The 27,001-nt window shown below is 48.7% G+C and overlaps 1 protein-coding gene and 2 long non-coding RNA genes across 12 annotated transcripts in view; 1 reads left to right on the top strand and 2 right to left on the bottom strand.

Moving 5' to 3' along the window:
* The window catches only part of unc5db (unc-5 netrin receptor Db), a 58,791-nt gene that overhangs the window by 28,472 nt on the left and 3,318 nt on the right, over positions 1-27,001 (bottom strand). For all 10 annotated transcript variants that reach the window (XR_003886562.1, XM_029829300.1, XM_029829304.1 and 7 more), the window contains one exon: positions 1,935-2,150. Coding sequence is in view for 9 of the 10 variants with exons in the window: in XM_029829300.1 (XP_029685160.1) it covers positions 1,935-2,150 (216 nt within the window). In the remaining variant the exon portion in view is untranslated. The remainder of the gene's footprint in view (positions 1-1,934; positions 2,151-27,001) is intronic.
* On the bottom strand, positions 20,114-21,367 carry LOC115247497 (uncharacterized). The gene is made up of 2 exons (XR_003886565.1): positions 21,281-21,367; positions 20,114-20,562 (listed from the first exon to the last, which is right to left on the bottom strand). It is a non-coding gene; the product is annotated as an uncharacterized lncRNA (long non-coding RNA).
* On the top strand, positions 21,383-23,936 carry LOC115247496 (uncharacterized). The gene is made up of 3 exons (XR_003886564.1): positions 21,383-21,607; positions 21,892-22,011; positions 22,505-23,936. It is a non-coding gene; the product is annotated as an uncharacterized lncRNA (long non-coding RNA).

Genomic DNA, 27,001 nt, shown 5'->3' on the forward strand with positions numbered 1-27,001 from the left:
AGACGATGGGGAATTTCCTGTGGCAGCCTTGTGGAAATGGAGCTTGTCTCAGGAGGAAACTGAGTTTAGAAAATCCCGACGGTGCGTTTGTGTCCTGAACCTGAATTCTACAGTTTCTGCTCTGTATTCAGTTCCAGGCAAATTTAGTTTAATATTTCTTAATTAGCATGAAAATAGCTAAATTTATTCTGTTCAATAATGGAAAGGAACCCAGCTAATGTCATCAATACGTCTCTTATTTCCATCAGTGTGAGAATGAGTAGATTCTAATCACGTCTGAATGTTACAGTTGTGCTCCTTCTCTGAAGGGATTCACTAAAAAACAGCTGCTGACGGGTTTTTATTGGAGCCACGACTGTAATAATCCATAAGAGATGCGATCAATACTCAGACACAGACGGGCCTCCTGTAGCATCAGCAGCTGAGAAGCTCAAGGGCATTGTCAGCTTTATCAGCAAGCAGCGATTCATCGGGCTAGCTGGTAAATAAGAGATGCTATCAGGTGCTCCTCGGGCATCGAGGGCCCATGTCCTAATCAATAACATTCCAATTCTTCACTGATCTGCCCTCTGATTAGCCCCACTAATCCCATACACACCGTCGCCGCGTGTAACAGAGGCGGAACAAAGCCGCGACGGCCTTATCCGCGGTTACGCTAACGGCCGATAAGAGACGCAATGGTGGCGGGGACATCCTCCCGTTCATCTAATTGTTACTCCACTGGGACAAGATTAGAGACTCTGTCAATCTGCTTTCAGTTTGGTAGAAACAGATTTAGAAATACAGTCTGCAGTTGTCTCATCAAAGGATTCAGAGAAAATGGACAGAACATCAAAGGAAACCCTAAGAAGTTCAAACGGGTGTGGTGAAGACTGATGATGAAGCCTCGCCGATAATGATGCGTTTGGGAGCCGAGGCAGCCCGACTGTCAGTCAGCGCCAGGCGGCGTCGACGTTGATGAACAATCCCATCCTAATTTGACTTAATGAATTTGAAATATGCATCAAATTTCCCTCTCAGTGATCATTCTCAGGTGAAGGAGGAAATTAATCTGCATTAACTTGTCAAGTTTGAGCTGATGACAGCGATACGAGGCTAACGTTAGCGTGGAACCTTCACACAGATCAAAATAATACAGCTAATATTACAGCAATAATCCAACAGAAGGACGGTGCATTTTAATACTGCTGCTGGTCACCTGATCACATATGGAGGCACCGGAGGAGAATTTAAAGTGCTGAATAAGAAACCATAATAACGTGCTCCTTTATGTAAATAACCTGATTTAAAAACTGTAGTTAGCATTAGCCATTAGCTGTTACAGCAGAATGCTGTTGGTCAGTGAGCTGTGATTAAAAATTTGGTTGTTTTGAGGCATCTCTGCTTCTGGTAAATTCTCCTTTTTTTCCCCGCCAAACTCGCTGATTAGCTGCCAGATATCGATGCGGCGGATGAAGTGAGCTGGCAAATGCCACCGAGCGAAGCTCCTCTGCAACAACTGCAGCTCCAAATTTCATTGCTCCATTATGGAGCTCACACCAATCAAACTGTAATCAACTTCCAGAAGCAATTAAAGCCTCTTTCCTTCAGAGGCCTTCATGAACGCAGGAAATACGGCTCTTCGGCTGCCACCTCCACCTAGGAAAGCTAATGAGACCTTAGGCTCCTCATGACCTTTCACCTCGATACCATTAAAGCCAACACTTGTGAATGAACTAGTTCAAAACTGCCCAGTCAGCATGATTTTAACCAATCAATCAACCAATTTGTTAAATGCTGTGGAAGCAGTTGAAATGGTGCTGATGTGGAGGAGCGGCCGTCGCCGCCCAAACCCAGATCAACAGAATGAACGACATTAATCTGCCTCAGGAGGCGCCACCTAGCGTGTGATGGCGAAAGAGCGCCGCCGCGGTGGTCACAGGGCTCCATCTCACCTGTGTGGAGGTCTTTGAACTCGTGGGAGAAGTGCTCGTTCTGATGGACCCACTCTCCATTGCATTTGAAGAAGATCTGCAGCGCCGGCGCCGCCCAACACCGCAGCTTGATGGGGTTGCTCTTGACAATGTAGGCGTCCACCGGCTCCTGCAGGAAGTGAGGCAACGTCCCCGGAGCTGAGGGCGCCGTGTCCAGCTGAGCGCCCCCTGTGGCGCCTGCGGGGAACAACACAAACATCATTGTCATTAACTTCTTTTTGCTGCTCAGTAAAACCTTCAGGTGTTTTCTTTATTTAAAAGGTGGAGATTTGGAAACATCCAAACTCCCCCTTAACAAAAAAACCACCTCCTGGCCGGTGAACCAGGAGCAGGAGGAGCAGGAAGCCACGGGACTGGAAAGAGTCTGACGCTTCACTGAGCTCAACACATGTTGAGGATGGTGGCAGCCGGGGAGCTGAGGGAGCTCGCTGGAACGTGACAACAACACCAAGAGTGAAGGTTGAGGGTTTGAGTCCCTCTGTCATCTCTGCTTTCCTACTTTAAGTCCAGACTGGTCACAGTGGGACACCTGCTGATGATGATATCCGATCAAATCAACCAGCAGGTCGCCGCACGCAGATTTTCCACACTAATAAATTACAACTAATACACTGAAGCCCAGCAAGGGGGTGGTAGACGCAAACATCTGTTTACCAGCAGATATTAGGTCGATATCAGATGTGCATTAGCATCTTCATTTTACAGTACAGGGAAGCATCTCGTGTTTCAACGCTGAGGTGGTTTTCACACCGAAGCTAACCTGAAGCTAACATTGGCTTAATGAATTGAATTATCAGAGACTCTCAATCTGATAAACAGCAGGATGATGTTTATGACGCTTCCCGTTGGCGTCATGCTAACCTGGGTACATCCTGGCAGAGGTTACACAATATTTTGCCACCTTTATACGGTATTTTTGATGCTAATTACTGATTCTGAAGGTGTGGAACAGCTCATAGTTTGAACACATTTTTACAGCGGCTTGTTAATAATCCAGATTGTTGGAGCAGAAAGGAACACGTTGATATTGAGCGCTAACACGTTTAATGGGCAGGGTATGTGATCCTCCCCCAGCCGCCGTCCTCTTTGCCACTACTCTAATCAGCTAATTTGCTCTTATGATGAATTAAAAACATGCCAACGCTGCCCAGCTCAGCCTTTTATTTCCCCTCTTCGTGTCCTTTTCCCTTAATGTTCCAACACTCGGCTCATTCAAAGGTAGCCCGTAATTGGAACGAGGCGACGATGCACGCTCCATAAACCTGGAGCCGTTGCCGTGGCGCCGCTCTCATAAATATCAGCCTTAATGAAGGAGCTGACTGCGTGCCGATAACTCACTTATTTCCTCATTATGCTGGTTAATTTTAACACTGTTTCTAAAATGCTGCCTGGCGGCTCTCAGCCGGGTTTCCGCCTGACTTCACACCAGACTGGCTGCAGCTCAGGGGGGCTTCGGTGGTGGAGGGTGCCCCTGACCTTTGACCCTTGGAAGGAGGAGCTGGCGGACTGTTGTGCGTCAGGAATCTCTGAACAAGATCTCAACATGACATTAGCGTCCCCTCATTCCCGACAGGAATGCCACCAACTTTCCTGAAGGCGCTCCGATCCGTCTGGAGACTCCAGCTCAGCCTGTGTCCTCACAGTCTTCCTCAGAAGCTGCTTCTTCATCGCTGGGAAATCCTCATCTTATTAAGCACACGGAGGAAGAGGATGAGTGCCGACCTCCTGCTTTGGCCCTCTCAGGCTTTCAGCAGGATTCCCATTGGAGAGGCGGGACGTGTCAGCCTAATCCCTGAAAGAGTGGAAAACCAGGAGACCTCCTGGTGAACTCCACCAAAGATCCTGGACAGAAGAGCTGCGGAACAAAGACGTCTCAGGCCTCCAAATGACCTCAGATGTTGCATATTTAACTGTGCTACCGAGTTAATGGGGGATCTCTGCGCCAATGAAAGAGGACAAATGAATATAAAGAAGGATCAAAGGGGTCTTCAGACCTCCAGCTGTGATTCAACAGAAGATGCGGGGACGTGTTTTGATGTTTGACCCTCTTGAACTTCTGAAGGTCGCAATAATATCAGAGGAAGTAGAAGGGGGGAGGTACAGCTCAGCGGCTGGAGGAGCTGCTGTCCTCGGGAGGCTCCAGACGCAGCTTCCCGCTGCTGTTGTGTACGTCGCTGCTGTAAACCTTGAATAAATTAAAGCTCCAGCAGCAGAACAAGCGCTCATTATTCTGTTTATCGCAATTAAAACCAGCGCCGGGTGCCGACCTGCGTTCTGTGTGAATGTCAGCGGCAGCGGCCTAATCCCTCATAAAGTGAGGATTATCAGCAGCAGACGGTGCAGCAGCAGCCGCCCGACAAGCTGCATCTTCTGATATTCACTGTCCGGCAGCAACATCAGAGCGGAGGGGAAGACGCCTCGGGGTCTGTTCCCATCAGCCTGTAACCCCCCCCGATATTCTGTGACCTCGTAAAGCAGCATCAGTAAAGACTCTGAGATTCAGGGGTTGGACCCCGTCGTCAGGCTGAAGGTGGGGACCTGGATCGCACCTGGAACCTTTAATCCAGCATCATCTGTCCGACTACATGTCGACTCCGCCCACTTTATCTGCTGCCTACGCTGATCTCACTGATATTGATATTGTCATCATCCTCATCTCTCCCTTGAGGTTCTTTCCTGTCTCTCCAGATTTAGCCAGTTCACCTAACTGCCCTCAGCTCTGTTGGCTAACCATTGGCTACCTGTTAGCAGGAAGAAGCACCAGTGAGCGGTTCTCAAATTTACAAGTCTAATCCAGGTGATTCTGCTGAGTCCATCCCACTTTCTGGGACACCTCACAGGTCTTGAACAGGTTCATGTATGGCCAAACTCACTTTGTGCTCTGGTGCCGTCTGTTTGATGAGCCGAAGCTAATTAGAGGCTAATTTCATCTTGTTTTTTCTAGCAAGATGCTAATCTAACACTGGATTGATCTCTTGCTGGTGTGTTGTGAGCGTCTGGAACTGACACGTCCGCTTGCTCGATATTCTGGGTAAATCACATAAAATTGTAACGACACATTTGTTCTCAGAGCATCGACAGGTGGTTGAGCGTGTCTGAGGCGACGTCTCTCTGATCCTCCTGCGATGCTCCTGCGATGCTCCTGGACGCTCCAGGCTCAGCAGCTCTGATTGAACCTTCAGCCGATGTCTTAAACCCAGAAACTAATTATCACCTGCGACTGACTGACAAAGCTCCAATTTCGTCTCATTTCCCCTCATCAAGCGGAGCGAGAACGCTCATCAAAATGGAGAATCGCTCCGCGGAAGCCCGACCCCCACCTCGCCGCTCCACTTGATATGAGCGAGGTGGAGTGCGGCGACGAGCTAAACTGTATCTCAAGCAGCAGAGACGCAGCACAGGCTGATTTATTTACAGGCTGCTTGATGAACCGACGCACTAAACCAGTGGGATTCTGGGAAAATAGCCTCTAAACCCAGAATGCCGCCACCACCGCTCGGATAAATCCTTTTAACTGTGAGATGCGAGCAGGGAACCAGACGACCCCAGGCATGGATGTGACCTCTGACCCTGCTGAACCTTCAATGCAGAACTGGATCAACTTTGACCTACGAGCCCCGCCAACTTCCGTTAACGTGATTATTCCAAACCTCAGTGATGTTCAATGTTAACTGCTTTGAAGTCTTTGATTTGCTCTTTGTTCTGGTCTGAACTGGAATCCAGTGGGTAACCAGGCCTTCTGGTTCTGGGACAACCCACCAGGAAGTGAAAAGCATTAAAATGTAGGATCTGTTCTTCCTGTCTGGCTGGATTAAGAGTTCTGACAGGAAGTGATTGAGCAGTTTTGCCGCCGGCTCTTGTTGATATTTCTCTTGACCTCTCATCAAACTGGAGATCACGACAGCGTCAGATCTGATCTGATCTCCGTTCCATTAAAGATGCAGCAGCGCAGCAGCATGATGAGCAGCTGCTGGTGTTCTGGTCCTGAATGGTGCCGTTCACACGGGCCCACCACTTGGTTCTGTCTGGTAAACCTCACAGGTCGTTGTGGCGGCCCGTAACGGCACATCCACTTCCTGCGGTGTAAAGAAATTCCTGCTGGCTGGCCACACCCTCTGAGGGGGCGGGGAATTCATCTGGTCAGCCCTCTTCTGCTCTATAACCGTTCAAATCAGATAATTCCTCATTAGCTCAACGTCTGGTTGTAATTAGAGATTGAGAAGTTATTACGACGATCCTGTTTTAGGCTCCGCCCCTCCCACCGGAGGCGGGACAGATAGCATCTCGCTGCTATCTCGCAGGAAGTCATCAGAATCAATTTAGCAAACAATCTTTGGACTCTGCTTCTATCGACGGCTATTTGAACAGAACTCTGTCGGGGATTTAATTAAACCTCCAGGGGGGTCGGAGGGGGGTTGGGGGGCACTGACAGACGGATGGACGGCCACAGGAAATCAATCCCCCCCATCTCTTTTCTGAGCTGCTCTCTGAACGGGGGCGCCATCTTTATTCAGCAGCAGTTAAGAAGAAAAGCTAATGTTCTTAAGCTCATTAGCTGAAGCGCGTTCGTTTTCATGTCATTAAAAAGCACCTCAATGATCCAATTAGTGCCAGTGGAGACATTTATAGGACACAATAGCACACTTTTGTACTTGTTGGGTGTTTTTTTCTGGCTAAATGCAAATGAGATGTCAGGATGTTTTCAGCAGAACCTTTCACAAAGTTATGATCCTGATTGTAACAACAATAAAACAGGTTTAAAAAAAAAAAAGAATCATTAAAACCGATAAAAGACTTCTTCAGTTCGTAACTAAAGCAAAAATAAAAATGTTAACTTTCAGTCTGGGAGAACTTGCAGTTCTGGAAAGAACTTGTGACAGGTGAAACCAGCGTGGACCTACTGGGACCAGCCAACGTTCTGTCTGTTCTGCTTCAGTGTTCTGAGGGAGCAGGAGGTAAGTGAAGGCACAACGACAGTGACCTCACAGGTTCATTTCTGCTGAACATCTGGGGCTCCGTCAGGTGCATGCTGGGAAATATGCGCTTATTCCCTCTTTCAGTGCTTCCTTTTCAACAATCCTTCAGACCATGGTGACCAGGGACTGTCGCTATGGCAACGTGAGCTACAGTTTCCAGTTCGACTGTTCTGAATAGAAGCAGAACTTTGGTGAACCCAGAGGACTGACGCTCCTCTTCATCGCCGGTCATCATCGACCTCATCGCCCTGATGAAGGCTCCACCCACTGCGCTGCCACCGGCATTTGACTGGGAAACTGAGAGCGATGCGGCGTGGAAACACAACCAGCCAGCTCCACATTATGCTAACAGCTAACTGCTGCTGAGCGCGGTAACAGATCACACTTACTGATAAAAAAACAAAGGAGGAGATAAATCAGGAAAAAACGTGTTGCGACAGATAATAACGGTGCTAAAAGTGATCGAATGCAGGGAAATAACCAACTCTGACAAAAATACGCAGCGAAAGCTCCGGTCCTGTTTTGGACCTTCGGCTGAGTGGAAACGTCCAATAAAATAGTCCAACTGTGACCTTTATGACCTTCCCAGCAGTCAGCGTGTGTATTCACTGAAAATTGGCAGCTGGCAGCATCTACAAAAGACACCAGTGGTTAACGCTAATTAAGTGTGTGTGTGTGTGTGTGTGTGTGTGTCTGTGTGTGTGTGAGGGAGAGAGAGAGAGAGAGACAGGGGGAATGCCGACTCAGCGGAGCAGAATGACAGACGGAGGCCCAGTAAAACCAGTTATGGCGCTCTGAGAATATTAATTCACTGAAGCATCTACACTGTTGAACCTCCAGTTGGTCCAGATGTGGTTGCTGACCTCCAGATGTTCTCTCGGTCCAGCTCAGACCCAAACCACGAACAGACCAGCCACATCTGCAGCCTCAGAGGCTCCAGAGGTCTGACTGGACCATCCATCCATCCATCCACCCATCCACTCATCCATCCATCCATCCATCCACTCATCCATCCATCCATCCATCCATCATCAACCCACCCATCCATCCATCCATTAATCCATCCATCCATCCATCATCAACCCACCCATCCATCCATCCATCCATCATCAACCCATCCATCCATTAATCCATCCATCCATCCACTCATCCATCCATTCACCCACCCATCCATCCATCCACTCATCCATCCATCCATCATCAACCCATCCATCCATCCATCCATTAATCCATCCATCCATCCATCCATCCTTCCTTCCATCCATCTGTTAGCATAATCAGAACTTCCTGTTTAAAGGTCATCTCTGACCGTCACCCCTTGCTTGGTTTATGTGTCTGGCCCCATCATTTCTAGCCAGGGTCTCCTTAAAGTTTTCATAACGTCGGCTGATGTTGCGTCTTTCTGTCTATTACTGATGCGTAACAAGAGCCAGGAGACAACTTCAGTTCTGACTTGAGCTTCGACAGCCTCATTATCCAGATGAGGAGCCTGAGAGACGACAGGAGGAGACGGAGCTGCTGCTCCTTAATGAAGGCTCACACTTGGAACAAAACTGCTTTAATTAGCTGTTATTACACCTTTATAAGTCTTTCTGAGGCCAATACATATATTTTAAAAGATCCATTCATCTATTGCGGAGATCTATCAGAAGGTAATAACATGTTCACGTGACTGTAATTAACCCAATAAACGTTTCAGTGTCCTATTAAATGTGTTAATTACACTTTTGCCCGTTTGTTAACAGTTTATTACTCAGGTCTTTGCGGTTAAATCCGGCTTCTTACATGGACTTTAGCGGTTTTCCTTCACAGACGGAACTTTCGCTGTGACATTCACACAGTTGGCGCCGTTATCACCGTGTCCGCAGGTGTCTGCAGAGGAGAAACAAGCGGCGGTTCTGCACGCCGAGCCCGGTCCCGAGCCCTTTGAAGTCTCCGGCCATGTGCTGTTATTTATGCAGAGCGAGGCCGCCGGGACCACAAGCGCAGCGCTGTGCGACCCACATTCAGCCGACTTGAAAGAGGCCGACCGCTGCCAAGTTTATCAGAGGGCAAAAGTACAGCCGGGCGGCGCCGCTCGGACCTGCAACGCCAGCAGAAAGGCCGCGCCTCCGCTACGCAGCTGAAACTGGGATTTAAAAAGCACCTGTTCCCTAAATTAAACATTAAATTTAATCCACAGAAGATCATCACAGGTAATCCAGTCAGGACCTTTACCTGCATGTGTGTGTGTTACCTGTGTGACAGTTCAGGTGTGTTTAAATCTATTGTACTTTTCTAATGAACCTATGGGAACATTTAATTGCATTACCCACAATCCTTTGCCCTCCATGGCAGAGGAGCTTCAATAATACTGAAGACACGCCTCGGAAGAACCATCATCTGTGTTCTGTGATCATCTAATTTCATGTCTTTCATCAGGTCAGAAGGTTCCACAAACAGCTGCTGCATCCTGTCAAACACGACCTTTTTCTGATCAGATGCCAGCGGGTGGCCAGCAGACACACAGACACACACAGACACACAGACACACACACACACACACACACACACACACACACACACACACACCAGCCCTGCCTGCTAGCCTGTTAGCAACAGCCACTTTATCAACGGAGCAGCGATGCTAGTGGGGGGTTATCGGTTGCTAGCGTGAAGCCTCAGGCGATACCTCAATAAACGTCAAAATTTGATGGATGTTGGATGCTAATGTGTGAATATTTACATGTTATGATGTAAATTATTTTTCTCCGATGCTATAACATCAGCAATCCTCTGCTGGGACACTGGGCGGACGGTGCTGGCTCGGTGTCAGAAGCGATGCTGGTTTGCTTGTTTGAATCCGCCTGGTTGGGGGGGGGGGGTAGCAGGCAGGTAGCGGCGTGTGTCGCTTGGAGCGTTATTAAGCGTAAGGACTGTCAGCGAGCTGAGGATCCTCCAGCACATCAGGTACCAATTATGGAGGCGGGTCTTGATTTGGGTCTAAACCCAATTCAGAGAGGAGCAGCTCCTTTAGCCTATCTGACATCTGCCTCATTAGGAGAGGAAGAGGAGCGCCGAGCACTCCCTCGACAGGTCGTTTCCCCGCCGCACCCAAAACGCCGTTGCCCCTGACCCCTACTGATGAACCGGAGGCTGACTGGAATCTGAAGGAGAGCCAATCACACTCAGGTGTGTTTAGCAGCGTTTCCTTCATTAGCCGCAGTGAAACAGCGTTTCAGATCTTCAGGCCTAAAGAGATAAATAAAGCATCACGGCCTCCGGCAGCACCTGCAAACACCATCGATTTTTCTGGAGGGTTCTGGAATAACGGTGTCAAAACATTCATCAGCCGAAGCCTCGCGGTGCTACAGAACCGACCTGCTGCTGGTATGTGATCAGAAACCTGCGCCCGCGTTAAGGCAGACGAGTCCCCAAAATAAATTTGATCAGCAGCTTCAGAACCTTTAGAAAAGAGTTAAAGTGTAGGTGACAATAATGGAACCATCTGATCTGGTTTTCATCCCTATAAAATCAGAGACAACAAACAACCGGACCTTTTCACAGCAGCTGTTAGCTCGCTTAGCTTGCCTGCGCTTACTCTGCAGCATGGGAAAATCTGGTTGTCCTCATGTTCCTGATTGAATTTTTTGGAGCCTCTGATGGAACCGACACTTGAGAGAAAGAGCAGCGCACAGCTAGCTAGCAGGAACCCTGTGAGAACTGTTTAGCCCAGCAAACTTAGCGAGTTAGCAGGGGGAGCGTATTCCAGCAGCCACTGGGGTTGGAGGCAGAAATACAGCCAACCAACGACTGTTGCCTGGCGACGCCTTCGTAAACGCGAAGCGTCCCTTTACGACCGCCGGGACTGACAGCAGCTAAAATTTAAGACGAGCAAACAAAATATGGTGTTGACATCATGGAAACTGTGTTCAGGCTGTAGAATATTAGCCAGGCTGATTTATCACACCAACAAGCCTCGAGGTGCACGTTGCCGACTCTTTCGATAACAAGTAATGTACTCACCGCCATAAAGTAGACCCCCCGGGGCGCCGCTACTGTCCTAAAAATATTCACCTGCAGCTCAGCTTCGGATTATTACGCTGATACATCACAGAAACAACACCCAAACAGAAGGAGGCGGAGCTAATAAATCCAGTCAGCAAGACAGACAGCTGTGCCGAAGCTAGGCTAGTGCTACGTGTCGCTAGTGTTTGTGTGATAACGCTAGAATCGTGACATTCAAATAGGCCAGACGTGAGGACGTTTTGGGTTTCCTTCGACAGGCTGCTGCTTCAGGGAGGTCATGTGACCCACAGGATCCTCCAGTACACCACCAGCTCCTGGACGATTCCCACCTCTTTTCCTCCAGTCAGAGCCCTGCAGAAGTCCTAGTTGCAGCACCTGGATGGGGGCTTCAGGGTGGTGGCCCTGTGGTGGGACTTGCCTCTCAGGGGTGGGGGGACGGTCCCAGCTGCTGACATGTTGATGTATGAGCTCCAGTTTTCCCTCCTCCCCCTGGCTCAGAGAGGCAGGTGTGCTGATCGATGCCACTTGATCTGTCAGTCCGATGGATAAAAATAGCTCTGGGATTGAGGCGGGAGATCTTCCCGGGAAACTCGATTGACTTTGAGAGGTTTCTCCAACGACCTTCTCAAGGTTATCTGTCTGCCTCAGAGGAGGAAACTTGTCTTACCTTTCCAGACCACCCTGAAGCCAAGAAGAGAGAGAGGGACTCAACATTCCCGAACTGTGGGTTCCACCGAGTCTGTACCCATCTGGAGACAATGGTTCTGATGTTTATTTGAGGGATATATAGATGTTCTCTCATTAACACCTTTATCTCTCTCTCTTTCCCTCCACAGCTTTAGGCTTTGTCCCCCGTTCCTCTCCTCTTTCTGTCCTGTCCCCCGTTCCTCTCCCCTTTCCATCCTGTCCCCCGTTCCTCTCCTCTTTCTGTCCTGTCCCCCATTCCTCTCCTCCTTCTGTCCTGTCCTCCGTTCCTCTCCCCTTTCCATCCTGTCCCCCGTTCCTCTCCTCTTTCTGTCCTGTCCCCCATTCCTCTCCTCCTTCTGTCCTGTCCTCCGTTCCTCTCCCCTTTCCATCCTGTCCCCTGTTCCTCTCCACTTTCCATCCTGTCCCCCGTTCCTCTCCACTTTCCATCCTGTCCCCATTCCTCTCCTCTTTCACCCATCTGTCCATCAGCAGGAATGTCCACCCCAGTATTATTCTGGTCCTGCTCAAGGTCTCTTTCGGTTAATGGTGGTGTGAAAGTGATCAAAGCTACATTAACGCTCTTTGATTTTTGCTAACTTCAGTTTTTTCACGACCATTAACCGTCAGATTTACGCCCCCCACCCCACCACCCTTCAGGCTCCTAAAAAGGAAAAATGCACATCATTGCAGGTTTCCTCTGAAGTTCCTGATCAAGAGAGGCGGTGAGACGGGAGCCGAGCTACCGTGTCAGCAGCTTTGGCTGCAGCGTCTGTGTGAGTAATCAACCACGCCTTCCTCGCCGCTCCGCCTCAAACCTGGGGGCTGCAAAAATGAGTCGGGGTTGATGCTGGTAACGCCCCATCAGAGTGGAGGAGACGGGTGTGTGGCGTCGCCCGGGGTGGCTAATGAGCAGCAAACGATAACGATCGCTTCCATCTACGTCTGTGTAATAAAGCGGGGAGGGGCGGGGCTTCATTTTGGCCACGTCAAAATCTGTCTCATACTTTATTATTTCATCACTGTGGGGACAAAAGGACGCTCAGCAGAAGACCGAGATGGCTGGAAGTTTTAGCTCACAGGGCCGTACAGCAAACGCTGACAGACTCCAAATCAGCTTCAATTAAAGTGGACGTGCTTGACATGTGGACACGATCTGGTTCTAACATGTCCAGGGTCAGAGGTTAACGTTCCTCTGGAGAACCAGCAGGATAGGACTGACAGATTCCTGATATTCCAGCACTGCTCAGTGACAACGATCAACCTGACAAAAAGCTAAATGGAGAAGAGGAACTGGTCATTTATTGGGAGACGACAGGAGCGGTGAGGACCAGTGAATGGGGGACAACCCCCCCCCCCCCCCCAAATAAAAGGCTACACAGGTCAAAATCAAAGTTTTGTGATGGTCAAAAGAAGACAATGGGCCAGATTCACGAAACGTTCTTACGAACAAATTTGTTCTTAAGTCCCACTTACGAACATTTTTTGAAGATTGTGGCATTCACCAATTTCTTCTTATCCTGGATTTATGCGTAGGTAAGAACAAATCCTACGAACACTCAGGAGTACTCTTGCGCACATTTCAGTGCCGACATGTTGGCATGGTTGGGTTTTCTTCTCTTGTGCAGTTCAATAAAATTCAATATTACAATGATAATTCTGTCATATTTATTTATTTATTTGTTTATTTCCTATTTTTGGTGATTTACGGAGAATTTTAAAATTACGTAAATGTGCCAATGACTTAACATTAATCAACCAAATTGGAAACCATGCCAAAACTGTCTTTTTATTTGATTTTATCTTGATTTATTTTATTAGGGGATCGAGGATATGCCCTGGCTCCCAGGTTGTTGACACCACTGACCAACCCTCAGACTCCACAGGAGTTTTATTCAATCAGATGCATGCGCGCAGTCGCTCCACCATTGAACGCACCATCGGCATGTTAAAGGGGCGCTGGATGTGTTTGGACACAGAGCCACAACCCCCTGAGGATGTGCGTCCTGACGCAATGATGGGGCCAGACTGCAGGCACGCGGTTCACGTTCGAGCGCGATTAATTGCCCGTTTGTGAATAAAATGCATTATTGTCACAATCCGAGCACAGCTTTTACACGTTTATTTTTTTTACATTCTTATTTTTTTTACATTCTCGTTGATTTCTTTAAGCGTGTTGGCTATAGTCATCAGCGTTGAGGCAATTTTATCAAGCGTGTTAGCCATCCTTTCTTGATTGTTCAACACGGCGTCAGAAATCAGGCGTGGAGAGGCAAGCTTTGGGCATTTCGCTTTGGGCATTTGGCTGCTTTTTGCTCTGTCTACAGGGTCCTGCTGCAGTTCCTTTTATGGGCATTAGTGGGCGGTGACTTATGCTAATCGTATGTTAATTAGACTCACCTGGCACGCGCTTTCAACTTACGAACAGATGGCATTCATCAATCTAAGAACACAGCTGCGAACAATTCTGGGGCTTACGAACGCGTTGATGAATCCGACGTAGGGTTTTCTTAAAAAACGTCTTAATAACAACTTAAGAAAGAATCTAAGAAGATTCTTAAAAACATATTGGTGAATCTGGCCCAATGTCGCTAAGAAATAATGAGCCTCATTAGCATTTGAAGAAACTAGACAATCATCGTTTCATCGTCATCGTCTGTTACCCATCAGCCCCGATACACTCCTCCGGGTGGTTAGCGGCTAAATGTGCGTACGCGTTCACTGGACATTGAAAATGTGTTCATGGTTTTTTTTAAGGGTAGCTGAAACTTTCCACACTAACACAGGCTGCTCATCCTCCTTTTATAGTTGAGCGTTGCCTGTTAGCATAGCTGCATTGCATAGCAGCCTTGACCCGCTTTTAAGTTAAATAGAAGTGTGCCCAGGAGCGTCTCTGATAGGCCACACGTTAGCTTGTAGCCGAGCCCATTTGAAGACTCACACGTCCAAACAGGGTGAACACCTGGATTATTTGCCATCAAGGACAGCATCAGCGTGCACAACAACTGCTGCTAATTCTGCCCGACATAAGCAGCTAACCTGATTTCCTCTCTAGTGATATTCCGGACAAAGTGATTCCGAGCCTCATTAGTTATTCATTGCCTCTAATGTCCGAACATACGGCCACCGTTGATCCCTGCGTGACTGTCACTGCCCTCGACAGCAGCTAAAAAACCCATTCCATCTCCAGCCACCGGTAAGGAGTTTCTCCTTCAGTGGCTTTAGCTGATTGGCGGCTCTTTACGGTAGCTGGACCCCCCCGCCAGCCGCTGGAAATCACCCCGATCTGTAGGTTAATCTGAGTTTCTGAATGGCTGAGAGTTCAACAGCAGCAAAGTCTCTGTGGTGGCAGATCAACAGCAAAACACAACACAAACATCGTTATTGTTTTTACTGTTGTCATTCATCGGTTAGCTACAAAACAAACTAGCCCATTACGGTTGTTGATTTAATGCTGTGATGGAAACATTTGAGTTTTGACTGACGTGTCGGCTATTTCCTCCGCATTCTCATTTCCTGCTAACTTGTTCATGCTAAACAACAATAAATCATTTAAGTCAAAACCCGTCTCCAGACCTGTCTTACTCCAGACTTCTGCTGGAATAAACGTCTAAATCACGATACCATTTCCAACAAATAAAACAAAAGCCGTTTGGAAACGATGAAGCTATGTTTAAGAACCTGGCCCGCGGGGATGTTTTCAGATGTGTTGAAGGAGCGTCGGTCTTCACAGCGATCAGGCCTCCACGTTCTACTGCCGCGGAGCAATCTGCACTTCAGAGCTACGTTCCCCAGCAGCTCCGGCTCGTGACACCTGTTGTCAGCACGCTAGCTTCACCATCTGCTACCAGGCAACACTTGAGGCGACGGCGTCCTTAAGGATCCCAACAAAGCTGACGAGCGGTGTGCCGCTGCAGCTGCCACTGTCTTCTAATGAGCGCTGTTGAGGATTCGCCACGCTGAACTTCTGGGCCCTGAACGGTGAAGGGTCATCGTTCAGTTCATATCAATAATTCATGCCGCTGCTCGACCCCCCATTGTGAAACAGATCCTGTCCGGAAGTCCTGCCAACAGTCGCTCAGACGCCGTCTGTACCCGAGACCATGATGACACCACAGAGATGCATTAGCCTTGATGTAACCCCCCATTAGCTGCTACGCAACCCTATTTTAGCCCCACCTCAGAGTGTTATAACAGCAGATGAAAAACATGGTTCATAGCAGAATTATCTGTTTAAAGTAGTGTTGTTCTCCATGATGGGGCGTGGCCTCAGAGCTGCTGCGCTCGCCGTGCGTGTGTTTTACTGTGAAACAGACGTGAAGCTGTCAGCAGCTCAGCTGAGACTGGGGGGTGCGGAGGGGAACGCCACGTAAGCGACAGTAACCTTTCCCATCAATGACAGTTGCTAACCGCAGCGGGGGGATTTGGACCTATTCTGTTTGACTTCTCACAAATTAGTGCCTTTTTTTTTCTTTCTTGGCTCCACTTACGAGGTGTCCGCGATCGCTTGCTGCGCCGAGAATAACTGCACGCCCGAGGATAGCGAACGCGCCACAATCTGTAAACATTTACATAAAAAAACAGAAGAAGAAGCTGAGACGTGCCAAACACTCGACCCTCCTTCAGAGGCAACAGATGACTGTTCCCAGCTTTAAAGATTCATTCACCAGAGTCAAACTGGTCTCCCAGTTCCACTTACACCAGCGTGCTAATGAGGTCCCTGCGCGCTACGTTTAATGAATCCATCCAACTGTCCGGAGCTAATTATCATATGCTAATTAGCATACCAAAGAGCAGAGGGAGGATGATGTGTTTGTTGGTGCTTTTTGTGTTTTGGTTCATTTGAGCGTCAGTTCAGACGAGAAAGATCAAAACCATCAGCGGAGCCTTTTAACTTCCACATTTAACGAGAAAAGGTCATGGTTAAAGGTCGCTGAGCGTCGTCTGTACTCGGAGAGACTAGTACGCCGAGCTAATGTAGCAAGCTTGTCTACAGGTTTGATGCTCGGAGGTGGCTGATGAATGAGGCTCCACTCTGTGCTGACACGTGTTGTCTGGGTTAAACTCCGCCCACTTTGAAGCCTTTCTATCTGTGGCGTCTGAACGTTTAGGCGTGATCTTTGCCGCCTGTTTCAGTCATAAATCAACAGCACCTGATCATGTTAACAAGAGGTGGAGGTGGTGGTGATGTGTGTGGGGGGTGTTGTTGGTGGAAGGGGTTCAGATAGAGCCTCAGATGCCAGGTGCAACCAATTCTTCCTGCAGAACTCTGACAGAACCCAGCAAGAACCCCCTCCCTTCCCATCAGGAAACAGAAATCAGGGTGCAGCACCTGGCCACAGCCCACATTGGATCAGTTCTGGTTCAGCGTTCCAGAAAATGGGACACGGACCACAAACAAATACAAATACGTGTTTCTACTCCAGAGATGGTGGTTTAGTGGATACACTAACCAGGACCGGGGGAAAACGGGTCCGGCTCACCGAGCAGGAGACATGTGAGGAGGGGCCAGACCCCCTGAGAACATCCAGATGGACCTCAGGGTGGAGATAATCAAGCTGGCTGCTGTCAGCGCTTCCTGTTTTATATCTCTGGAACCGCTAGCTCAGAACCGACCATCAGCAACACGTGAACACGTGAGCTAATGCTCCAGCCGTGCGGAGCATGTTCCACAACTGCTAAAGAACAAAAGAAATCAACATAATAATGCTAAGCTAAGCTAACAACATCCAGCAGATCTTCCTCAGATGTTCCACTGGTCCAGGACCAGCTCGACCACAGTGACACCTCTAATATTACATTACTGCAGCCGTGAAATGCAGGGTGCTAAAAATAGCACCAGTGGAAGAGCGACATGTGTTTACAAACATCGATGACCTGCGGCGCCTCCGTCAGCCACGTTCATTTAGAACACGGGAGGCATCGTCAGCGCAACGGTTCCCCGCGGCAACAATAGCCGACGCCAGTCGGGTGAAAGGCGGATGTTTATAGGCAATCAATCATAGCGTGTCAATCGTGGGGGGAGTTGTTGGTTATGTTGTTATGAATGATGGGTGCCTGGACCTCCACCCACTAACAGGTACGGTAACAAGTCCCCAGAACTCATTTTAGGCTGATGAGAAGATGATAAAGTCATTTAAATGCGGTTAAAATGGCGGTGCCAGTCATCACCATCAGGAACGAAGCAGGTCTCCTGACAGGTGAACTGTCGTATACTGGAGTTCACCAGTGCTGGACCGGGGCTGTAATGGTCTCCATGCCAACTGGTTATTAGAAGTCTGTCAGCGGCTCCACAAAACGTTTGCCCGGGGCTGATTACACCATCTCTAAGGGAATGGAGGCTTTAGCAGCGCTAACAAAAACAACCACATCAGCAGTACGCCTCGCTGTCGCCACGGTGATGATTTATATTCTCGACGTCCTGATTCAGATTTCCTGCTGGGCCCAGTAAGAGTGAACATTCTGACAGAAGAACCACCCACTTTCAGCCAGGTTCACAACAACCTATCGATTCTACCAAGCTCTGATGTGTGTTAGATCTGGCGCCATCTACTGGTGAAAACAGAGACATTTCTGATACATGACCACCAGATCAATAAGTAATTTAAATTCAAGTTCAGGCTCCTCTATCGGTTCCAGGCTGCTGAGGAAGCATGTGGCGGCATGCTAGCACCCGCGGTGGGAGACCTGCCTTGACATGGAAATATAATATATAATAATATAATAATATCTATGTCTGTGGATTAATTCATATGTCTGAAAGTAAAACAGAAATATTCAAGGAGTCGGAGTCTGAGGTGGGAAATGTAAAGAATAGAAGAGAGAAGCTGCCATGCTGGATTATTTCCTCCCAGATTGTTGGGTGAGTCAGGACACAACTGCAGGTTGCTCTGCATGCTAATGAATTAGCGACACGCGAATCAAATTAAGCAAATGGAGCGTACGACAGAAATGTGCAAGCGGCGTTTTGGGGACGGAACAATTTCCTCCGCAGTCGTAGAAAAGATGATTTTCCGGTTAAGTGAGTGACGGGTGCGTCTGTCCTGCTCGCTGACAATAACCCGTCATTTACTGCTCTTAATCTGGCCGAGCACCGAGCGCAACATTCAATTAACTCATCAAACAGGTCAGGTGACACATCTGCCGCGCGTCAGCTGCTTGTTCTTCCATCAGCACATGGTGGTTCAGAGAATTCTGGGAACTTTCAGCTTCTCTGAGTGCCGCAGCATCACACCTGCCTCAGCTACCTGGAGAAGGTGGAGCCTCGGGTCCCAGAGCACAGCATTGGTCGGGCCAGCAGCTGGCTCCGCCTCCTCATTGGCTCCGCCTCCTCACTGGCTCCACCTCCTCGATGGTTTATTCCTGGATTTACTGGAATAACTGCAGCTGGGAGCTCCAACAGAAACAACTGGTCTCACTGGGATGGCACCAGTCACCTCCCAGTTCAGTGGCTTGAGGTGATGACAACTAAAGTCCTGATGTGACATCACAAACCTTCATCTTCTCTTCGCTGCACTTGGAATAAAAGCGTGTTTTTCTGCACGGCGCGTCTCTCCGTCCCACAACTGTCCTCAGATCAGCTGAGACACTCGTGTTTCATGTCAACGCGTCCACGCATGGACGACTAACTGGGACAGATTAAAACCACGCTCGGCTGGGTTGTTGTCTGAGCAGGAAACCGATAGAGGAGCCAACGATATGAGCACCAACAATCAGATGATTCACCGGCAGTTTTCTTAACTTTAGTGCCTCTTTGTTTTGATGGAGTTTACCCATAAAATTTTAGCTAGCTAATAAAATAGTCATGCGACATCAGTTCATCGTTGTTTGTCAGACAAGCACAAGTTAAACATGACAAGATTTCCTGTGCAGAATTTCAGAATAATATTCTGAGACACTTATTAGCTCGTCATTCAGTTTGTGCATGAAGCTAATCGGCTTAGCTTTCTTTTTACGTGCTAAACTAGGCTAACCCAGGTGCCGGAGCGACCCGCCCTTCAGCCTCCTCTTCCTCACTGGTTTCTCTGGTGGTCCACCTCCCTCCTGCTGAAGTGAGAGAGTTGGGACGTCTGTTCGCCTTTGATGTTCCATTTTGAAAAGAGCTCAAAAGAGGAAGTGACATCCCAGTGGGGGATCATCCCAGAATATTATGCTAATCTGTGAAATGTTAATTAGGCCCAAAGGGTTAATTTTTTCTGCTTCATCAACGCTGCACTTTAATCTGCTTCAAATGTTTCCAAATAATCATGTTACAAATTTCCAAACAGCAGATTTTCTCCGATCCGACAGCCTTCATCTTCATTTCAACCACACACGCACAAACACTCACACACAAACACACACACACACACACACACACACACACACACACAGAACCAGGAGGAGGTCCAGAAGATCCCACAAAGAACCAACAACTAGGAAATTCAGAGACAGGAGAGGTGAGAAATTCTGGAGGTGAAACTGGTTTTGAACTTTTTAGACACAGAAACAATTTCATTACTTTAATCCACCTGATGTGAAAACGTAATCAAATCAATGAATTAGATTCCAAGGAGAAGCAAGGAGTCAGGAACTCGAAGGAGAACCCGCAGTCAGTCACACGGGAACAAACCCTTTCTGTCCTTTATCTGACCGTCATCATGAGGAACCAAACAGAGAACATGTTCTCAAGGCTTCTCGTTGCTGAAATTAATCTTTTAACACATGAATGGTTTCCTGACTGAAACGATCAGGAATTCACTGGTTCTGGAAGCTCGCATCTTTCAGGGTGCGTTCAGGCTAAACGATGAAGCCAACGTCTGCAACAGCTGAAGGTAACACGAAGGAGAAACACAACACATCTGAGCAACCAGAGAGAAGATGATGGCGCCGTTCCTCGCGTGATTCCTGACAGCCAAAAACAGATCCGCAGTGGAGAGAGACTGAAAAAGCAACAGATTTAGATCTAGTGGGTGAGGCTGAACTAAACATGACAATTCCACTGGTGTACTGGTACCCACTACCATGTGCCACATTAACCAGTCCCGCCAGTCTCGGTCCCCAAGCATCTGTCCCAGTATCACCAGTCAATGTTTGGGTTTTTAATTACGGATGGGTTGACTGGTTTAAAATCAAAACCAGTTTAAACTGGTTGAATCTAGCTGCCGAGAAGCAATGACATCATTGTGATGCCATCAGTGGGCGTGACCAGTTTAGCCCTGAAAATTGTTTTGGTTCATTCATTAACTGTAATTTGTTCATCTTAGCTTAAATTACAGTCGTTTATTTGCCTCCAACTCTGGAGACTTCAGCGGTTCTGCTTTATTAATATTTAATTTTAATCTCTATTACTGCAGATTTTCCCTCTTAGCATCACCCGCACTGACTTTGGGAGTCGCCACGCTCGCTAATCTGTGTTTTATGGGTTTTTGTCATTATTTTTAGGTTTTCGTCCTTTTGATGCGACTGAGTTTTTGCTTCTTGCTCGGCCGTCTGCCAAAACATTTAGCCACCTCGCTAAAACAGACACGTCCATGGGGGCGCGTTCCCGTCTCTATTCACGCGCTAAATATTCCACCGCGAGAAGCTTCGCAGAAAAAATAAACTAATGGCGGCTAAAGTCGGCGTCCGTGGAGAGCGCCGAGATACGGCTTTACTCACCATAAAGGAAGCCATTAAAGGAACATCCCACGAGATGACAACAAGGCAGCACTGATGGCGGCGGGGAAGGGGGGGGGGGGGGGGGGGGGGGGGGGTGCCACCCTTCTTTCATCTTCAACAAATCGCATTAAAAATGGTGGTTAGAGAAAGTTTTAGAGCCGCTGCAACACAAGCGTGTTTAATGAGATCTGTTTGAATACGAGTTATATATATGTCGGAATGAACTTTTATTCTATTTTTTTTAAAGGCAACAGAAGAAGAAGATCTGAACTGGACACTAATTTGCCCGATACGGAGACACCGATTGAACTTCATACCTGCACGTCGGTACTTTGAATTACGCAAATTCTGCCGCTGCTGTCGCTGGCTGAGGTGAAATGCATTGTGGGATAGCTAGCTGTTTTACGCAGCTAATCAGACGCAGAGGAAGGCTGCAGAACCGCTGGGGCGGAGAAAACAGAGTTCTGTTGGCCAAATAATGCGGCCCCCCCCCACCACCACCTCCTGGCATGAGAGGGCAGTGGGTGCTCGACAAAAGTGCGGTGGACAGGGATGAGTCAATGCTTCAAACACCGAATCCATAATTTGTAATCTGCTCTGTTGTCCCCCAGGAAAACAGCCTGTTCCTGCAGCAGCTTGAGTTTTTCCACAGTCAACCCTGGAACATTGTGACGCTGAGCATGATGGGAACTGTGCGTCTGAGAAAGGCCCCCCTCAACTGATGCCCACAGGTAACCGTTCCGGATTATCGTCAGGCTGCTGGAGGTGGACTTACCGCTCCCACATTTTTGGTTTGTGGACAGGATGTGCCTGCCACGGCCATTTCCATAAAACCTGTTCTGATTATCCTGCCGGTCCTCCCGGCTGTCCTCACTGTCCTCATGGTGGTTCTCCGGGCTGTCCTTATGGAAGTCCTCCTGGCTGTCCTCACTGTCCTCCCTGTGGTTCTCCCAGCTGTCTTCACTGTCCTCATAGTGGTTCTACCTGCTGTCCTAAAGCTGTCCTTATGGAAGTCCTCCTGGCTGTCCTCACTGTCCTCATGGTGGTTCTCCGGGCTGTCCTTATGGAAGTCCTCCTGGCTGTCCTCACTGTCCTCCCTGTGGTTCTCCCAGCTGTCTTCACTGTCCTCATAGTGGTTCTCCCTGCTGTCCTAAAGCTGTCCTTATGGAAGTCCTCCTGGCTGTCCTCACTGTCCTCATAGTGGTCATCCCGCCTGTCCTACAGCTGTCCTTATAGAAGACCTCCTGGCTGTCCTCACTGTCCTCCCGCCGGTTCTCCTAGATGTCCTCACTGTCCTCATGGTGGTCCTCCTGGCTGTCCGTACAGCTGTCCTTATGGCAGCTGTACGGACAGCCAGGAGGACCGTACAGCTGTCCTTATGGCAGTCCTGGCTGTCCTCACTGTCCTCACAACGGTCCTCCCGGCTGTCCCCCTGGTGGTTCTCCGAGCTGTCCTCACTGCCCATGTGGCAGTTAAGCTGCTGTGGGGGCAGGACGGCTAAAGTGGCCAACGGGGACATAACGTTTCATCAACATCAGGAAAACGAATTCCAGTCAAATGGAAACTGGGTCAGGTACCAGCCATTCGGTAACCACGGCGACCATCCGTCCTCCACAGGTGCTACATAAGGGTTATAAGCATGAAAACAGTTTGCGCTGCAAATGAATTCTCTCTAAATGGCATCAAGACCCTCGGAGGACGGCGCCGAACGGGCTCTGTTCCTGACACATCATGAATAAAGAAAGCTGGCGGTTTCCTAACGGCGTTGCTCCCAGTCCTCTGCTGGTAATGGACCAGTGGAAATAAATGTAATCACTGCCCTTTGTCCTCCCCACTGACATCATTGTCTTCCTTCCCCCGCGCTCTGGATAATAAACAGAAATTTCTTACTCCGAGTTGCCACCTCAGACGTCTCCGGCGCTCTGACATTTAAGCCTCGTCTGTAAACACGGTTCAGTGATCCAGCGCCCATGATGACAGTGTGGCCTTTAGAGGAGCCTTCTGATCGTGAACTTCCCAACAACGTCGCCCTCGAACACGCCATCGCCGGGAACAGAACATCACCTGAGGCGACCGCCAGTCTCAGACCAAAAGGAGTGAATGAGGATTAAAGGGCTGGGCCACCATCCCTTGTTTTCCTCTACAAACTGTACTGGGGAGATAACAGGATCAAACCTCTATAGAGTTGAGGTGGGACATGAGAGCATCAACCCCAAGATGGCCGAAGGGATCCACCCTGAAGCTCATTGCTCTTGTGTTTGATAATTGTGATTTCATGAGCGAGGACTTCTGTTTCCATCCCAGCGAAATATTATAATACACTGAACTGGGAGGAAATATTATTTTTCCTTGTTTTTCTGAGGTTTGTTCTGTTTGTTTGCTGGATTTGAGCCTGAATTAAGTAGAGCTGCTTCAGGATTCATGTGACAGCAGCTCAAGAACAATTTCCCTCCCTCCATAATCAGACATGCTCCTCTTCAATGCTAATGGCTCAGCGGAGCTGCTCTCTGCTCGGGCTAAAAGCTTTTCAGTGTCAGGAGGAGAGTCGTGAGCAGCTCCCAGAGAAGATATGAGCTCCTCACTGCTGGAAGACAGAGAGGATAACCTCAAGGTCAAAGGTCTCGCCCAGCAGGTTCCTCTGCTGGACAAGGATCAGTTTCTGATGGATGGATGAGTGGGTGGATGGATGGATGGATGGATGGATAGCTGGGTGGGTGGATGGATGAGTGGATGGATGGGTGGATGGATAGATGGATGAGTGGATGGATGGATGAGTGGGTGGATGGTTGGATGGATGGATGGCTGGATGGATGGCTGTAATTTCTCTGCCCTCAGCTGTGACTCCGCCTCCTGGCTGTCTTAAAACCATCATAATCGTGACGTCAGTCTTCCTGCTTTTAGGAGTTTTTTTATAGTCATTGTTTTTCTTGCCATCACTGCCACGACCAGAACCATCAACACGAACAACACAACAGAAAATGAAAGACGATGAGCGCTAACGTGCGCTAACCTTCAGCTAGTAACGCTAACACCAAAACAACCCGTTGTGAGTTTTTCTCGTTTTCTGCTGCAGCCTCACAGGAATAGCTGCACATGTGGCCGCCTGCGTGGCTTCATCCCCTGATGTTCAGACACATGATGGTAAAAGCTTCCTGTCTACAGCGAGTCAGCCGAGAGCCGCCGGGGATGTTTGATAAAATATTTGAGTCCTTGCAGAGTGACAGGATGACTTCAGCTGGCCACTGCAGCTCATCAAATCTTGCCCAGAATGGCTTTGGACGGCTCATCTGGACGGCATCAGATGTCAGAAAGTGAATCATGCAGACACCAACACTGACATCCCATCCTCCCAAATGAGCAACAGCTTCAGGCTGCAGCGCACGCTGCATCCTTTCACCAGCGCAGCTCGTTTGAAAAGTGTTCACGCCGCTCCGCTCCTGATCCGGTGAACGCTGTGTGGGCACAAACCGCCGCAAATGAGCAAAGATGCAAACACGACCCGCGAGGTGGAGATGAATGTGCGTCGGCCTGCATGGGAGGCGGAGTAATCCGCCGTGGTGCCGACCTCGAAGAACCTCCAGATTGTATCAAAAGTTTAAATCTGTTTCAAAAAAGGAAAATTTGAGTCTGAACGGAGGCCGTGGGAGGACGCCGCGGGCGCCGCAGCAGTGGCAGCAGCGCGTCCAAGAGAATATTCAGATTCTACAACTGGCAGGAGCTCTGAGGTCAGCAGCAACAACACAGCCCACACTTCATCCAGAACCATTAAACCCTGCAGGAACCTTTCGATGCTTCAGAACCGGCAGCGTCCGGCAGGCCTCTAAAGAGCGACAATTTAATAATTACAACAAGACCTGATGAAACACTGGAGGGCTTTTAAGTCGAAACGACGGAAACAGGAAGTGGCAACGGGGGACACTCTGACAACATGGTGGTAACTGGGTCAGCCAGGGAAGGACTTAAGCAGTATTTGGAAGAACGCCTTTAGAGACATAACTAATAAGTTGGTGCCTAATGTCGTCACGGAGGAAAAAGCCCATTAATTTTTATTTTGGGCAAAAAGAGGAGAAAGAGGAAAAGGAGGATTCACATTTGCAAGGGCCAACTGAGGCCACTAGCACGGGGGCTAATGCTAGCGACCACATTTACAGCTGTACATTTCCATGCAGTGTGGCATACAGAAAGCTCCGTTACAAGGATTTTGTGTTGAGAAGAAGAGTTTTAACTCATGCTAACACATGCTAACAAAGATTAACTCAGGAAAAAGAGTCATTTCAAAATCTTTCATGCCAACGTCGATTATTGCGTATTTGACAGGATAAAATCAGCCAGCAAATCCAGTCCTGGCCAGCGTGTGGCGTATGTTACATGCTTTTATAATAAACAAGGACATAGTTGTCATCATGTTTAAAAACAAAATGCCTCAAACGCCCCCTAGTGGCTGACAACAGAAGACTAAGCTCCTCCTACAAGGGGGGAGGTGCTGCTGTTTTCGTTAATCTACCGTCCGAGAGACAGAAACAATCTCGACTTTATGCTTTAAATAGCGGCAGATTTTTGTTTTTTTTACATCTTCTGTCATTCAGAATATAGCCAGGAATCAGCTGTCGCCATGGCAGCCGTAGTGACACTGGGCCTCCGGTACGTTTCTGGGTTTCATCTGCGTGTGTTTGTGGTTTCCTGGAGCAGAACTGCAGAACTGTCCTTTACTGCTGTTTTTAGCAGCGTGACTAACACCAGTATGACCCAGAGGTCGTCCAACAGGACGGGACACGGCGAGCTGAGGCCGGGCTATTCATCACTTCCTGTCGGGGAGCCTGTTCTCTCCCGCAGGCCTGCTGCTGCACCGCGGATCACCGAGGACAAATGTGAACAGCTGACCAAGGCCACGAAAGTCCGTCCTGCACCAACATCGGGGTCGGCGCACCAAAGGTGATCCATCAGACGTCTGAGTGGACATCTGAGATATATCTGCTGCACTGGGCTGCCGGAGCCTTTCCTGTCTGCTTCTCGACTGGATCCACTGGAACCAAAACACAGAGACCAGAGCGCACTCCCAACTGCAACTGTCAGATACATCGAACGCCAACAACTGGGCCAGGAAGTCAAACCAGTCAGTCAGAGTTCCACTGACAGGTTCTACAACGTCCCACCAGCTGCAGCAGCAGCAGCACCCTCCTGCAGCCACGGTCAAACACAGCCCAACTGCTCGGAGGTCACATGACCAAACATCAGACTTGCTGCGGATGAGGGAGAGTTCTTATATGCTTTATGAGGACTTTGTGTCCCCATAAAGATGGCAAACTCCCCAAAACAGCTACACTTCGTACAATGCCATGAAGACAACACACAAAGCTTGGGCCTATGGGGGTTCTGGACAGGGTTCCATCATCTTGTCAGAGACTGATCTGTCCACATTGGCCGTAAACGCGGACAGGAGGCGGGTCATTAACCCTGGTAACCACTGACGCGCCAGCGCCGCTCCAGCGGCTTCTCGAAGGAAAAACAGGGAAAAGCAGCCAAACTAAAGAGACTTGTTCCACTTTTGCTGAACTCAGAGAGTAATTGCTTTCCTGTACAAGAGATTAATTACACTCTGCTGTGATAAATACGTTTACTTTGAAGGCAGGCGCAAATTTAATTAATAGAGATAAATATTTAAAGGAAAGCATGTATGAGCACGCTGATGTGCGCTGGCAGCTGTATAAAAACACTTTTCGG

Source organism: Takifugu rubripes, chromosome 21 (genome assembly GCF_901000725.2).
Source record: "Takifugu rubripes chromosome 21, fTakRub1.2, whole genome shotgun sequence".
In the NCBI taxonomy this organism is placed as follows: domain Eukaryota; kingdom Metazoa; phylum Chordata; class Actinopteri; order Tetraodontiformes; family Tetraodontidae; genus Takifugu; species Takifugu rubripes.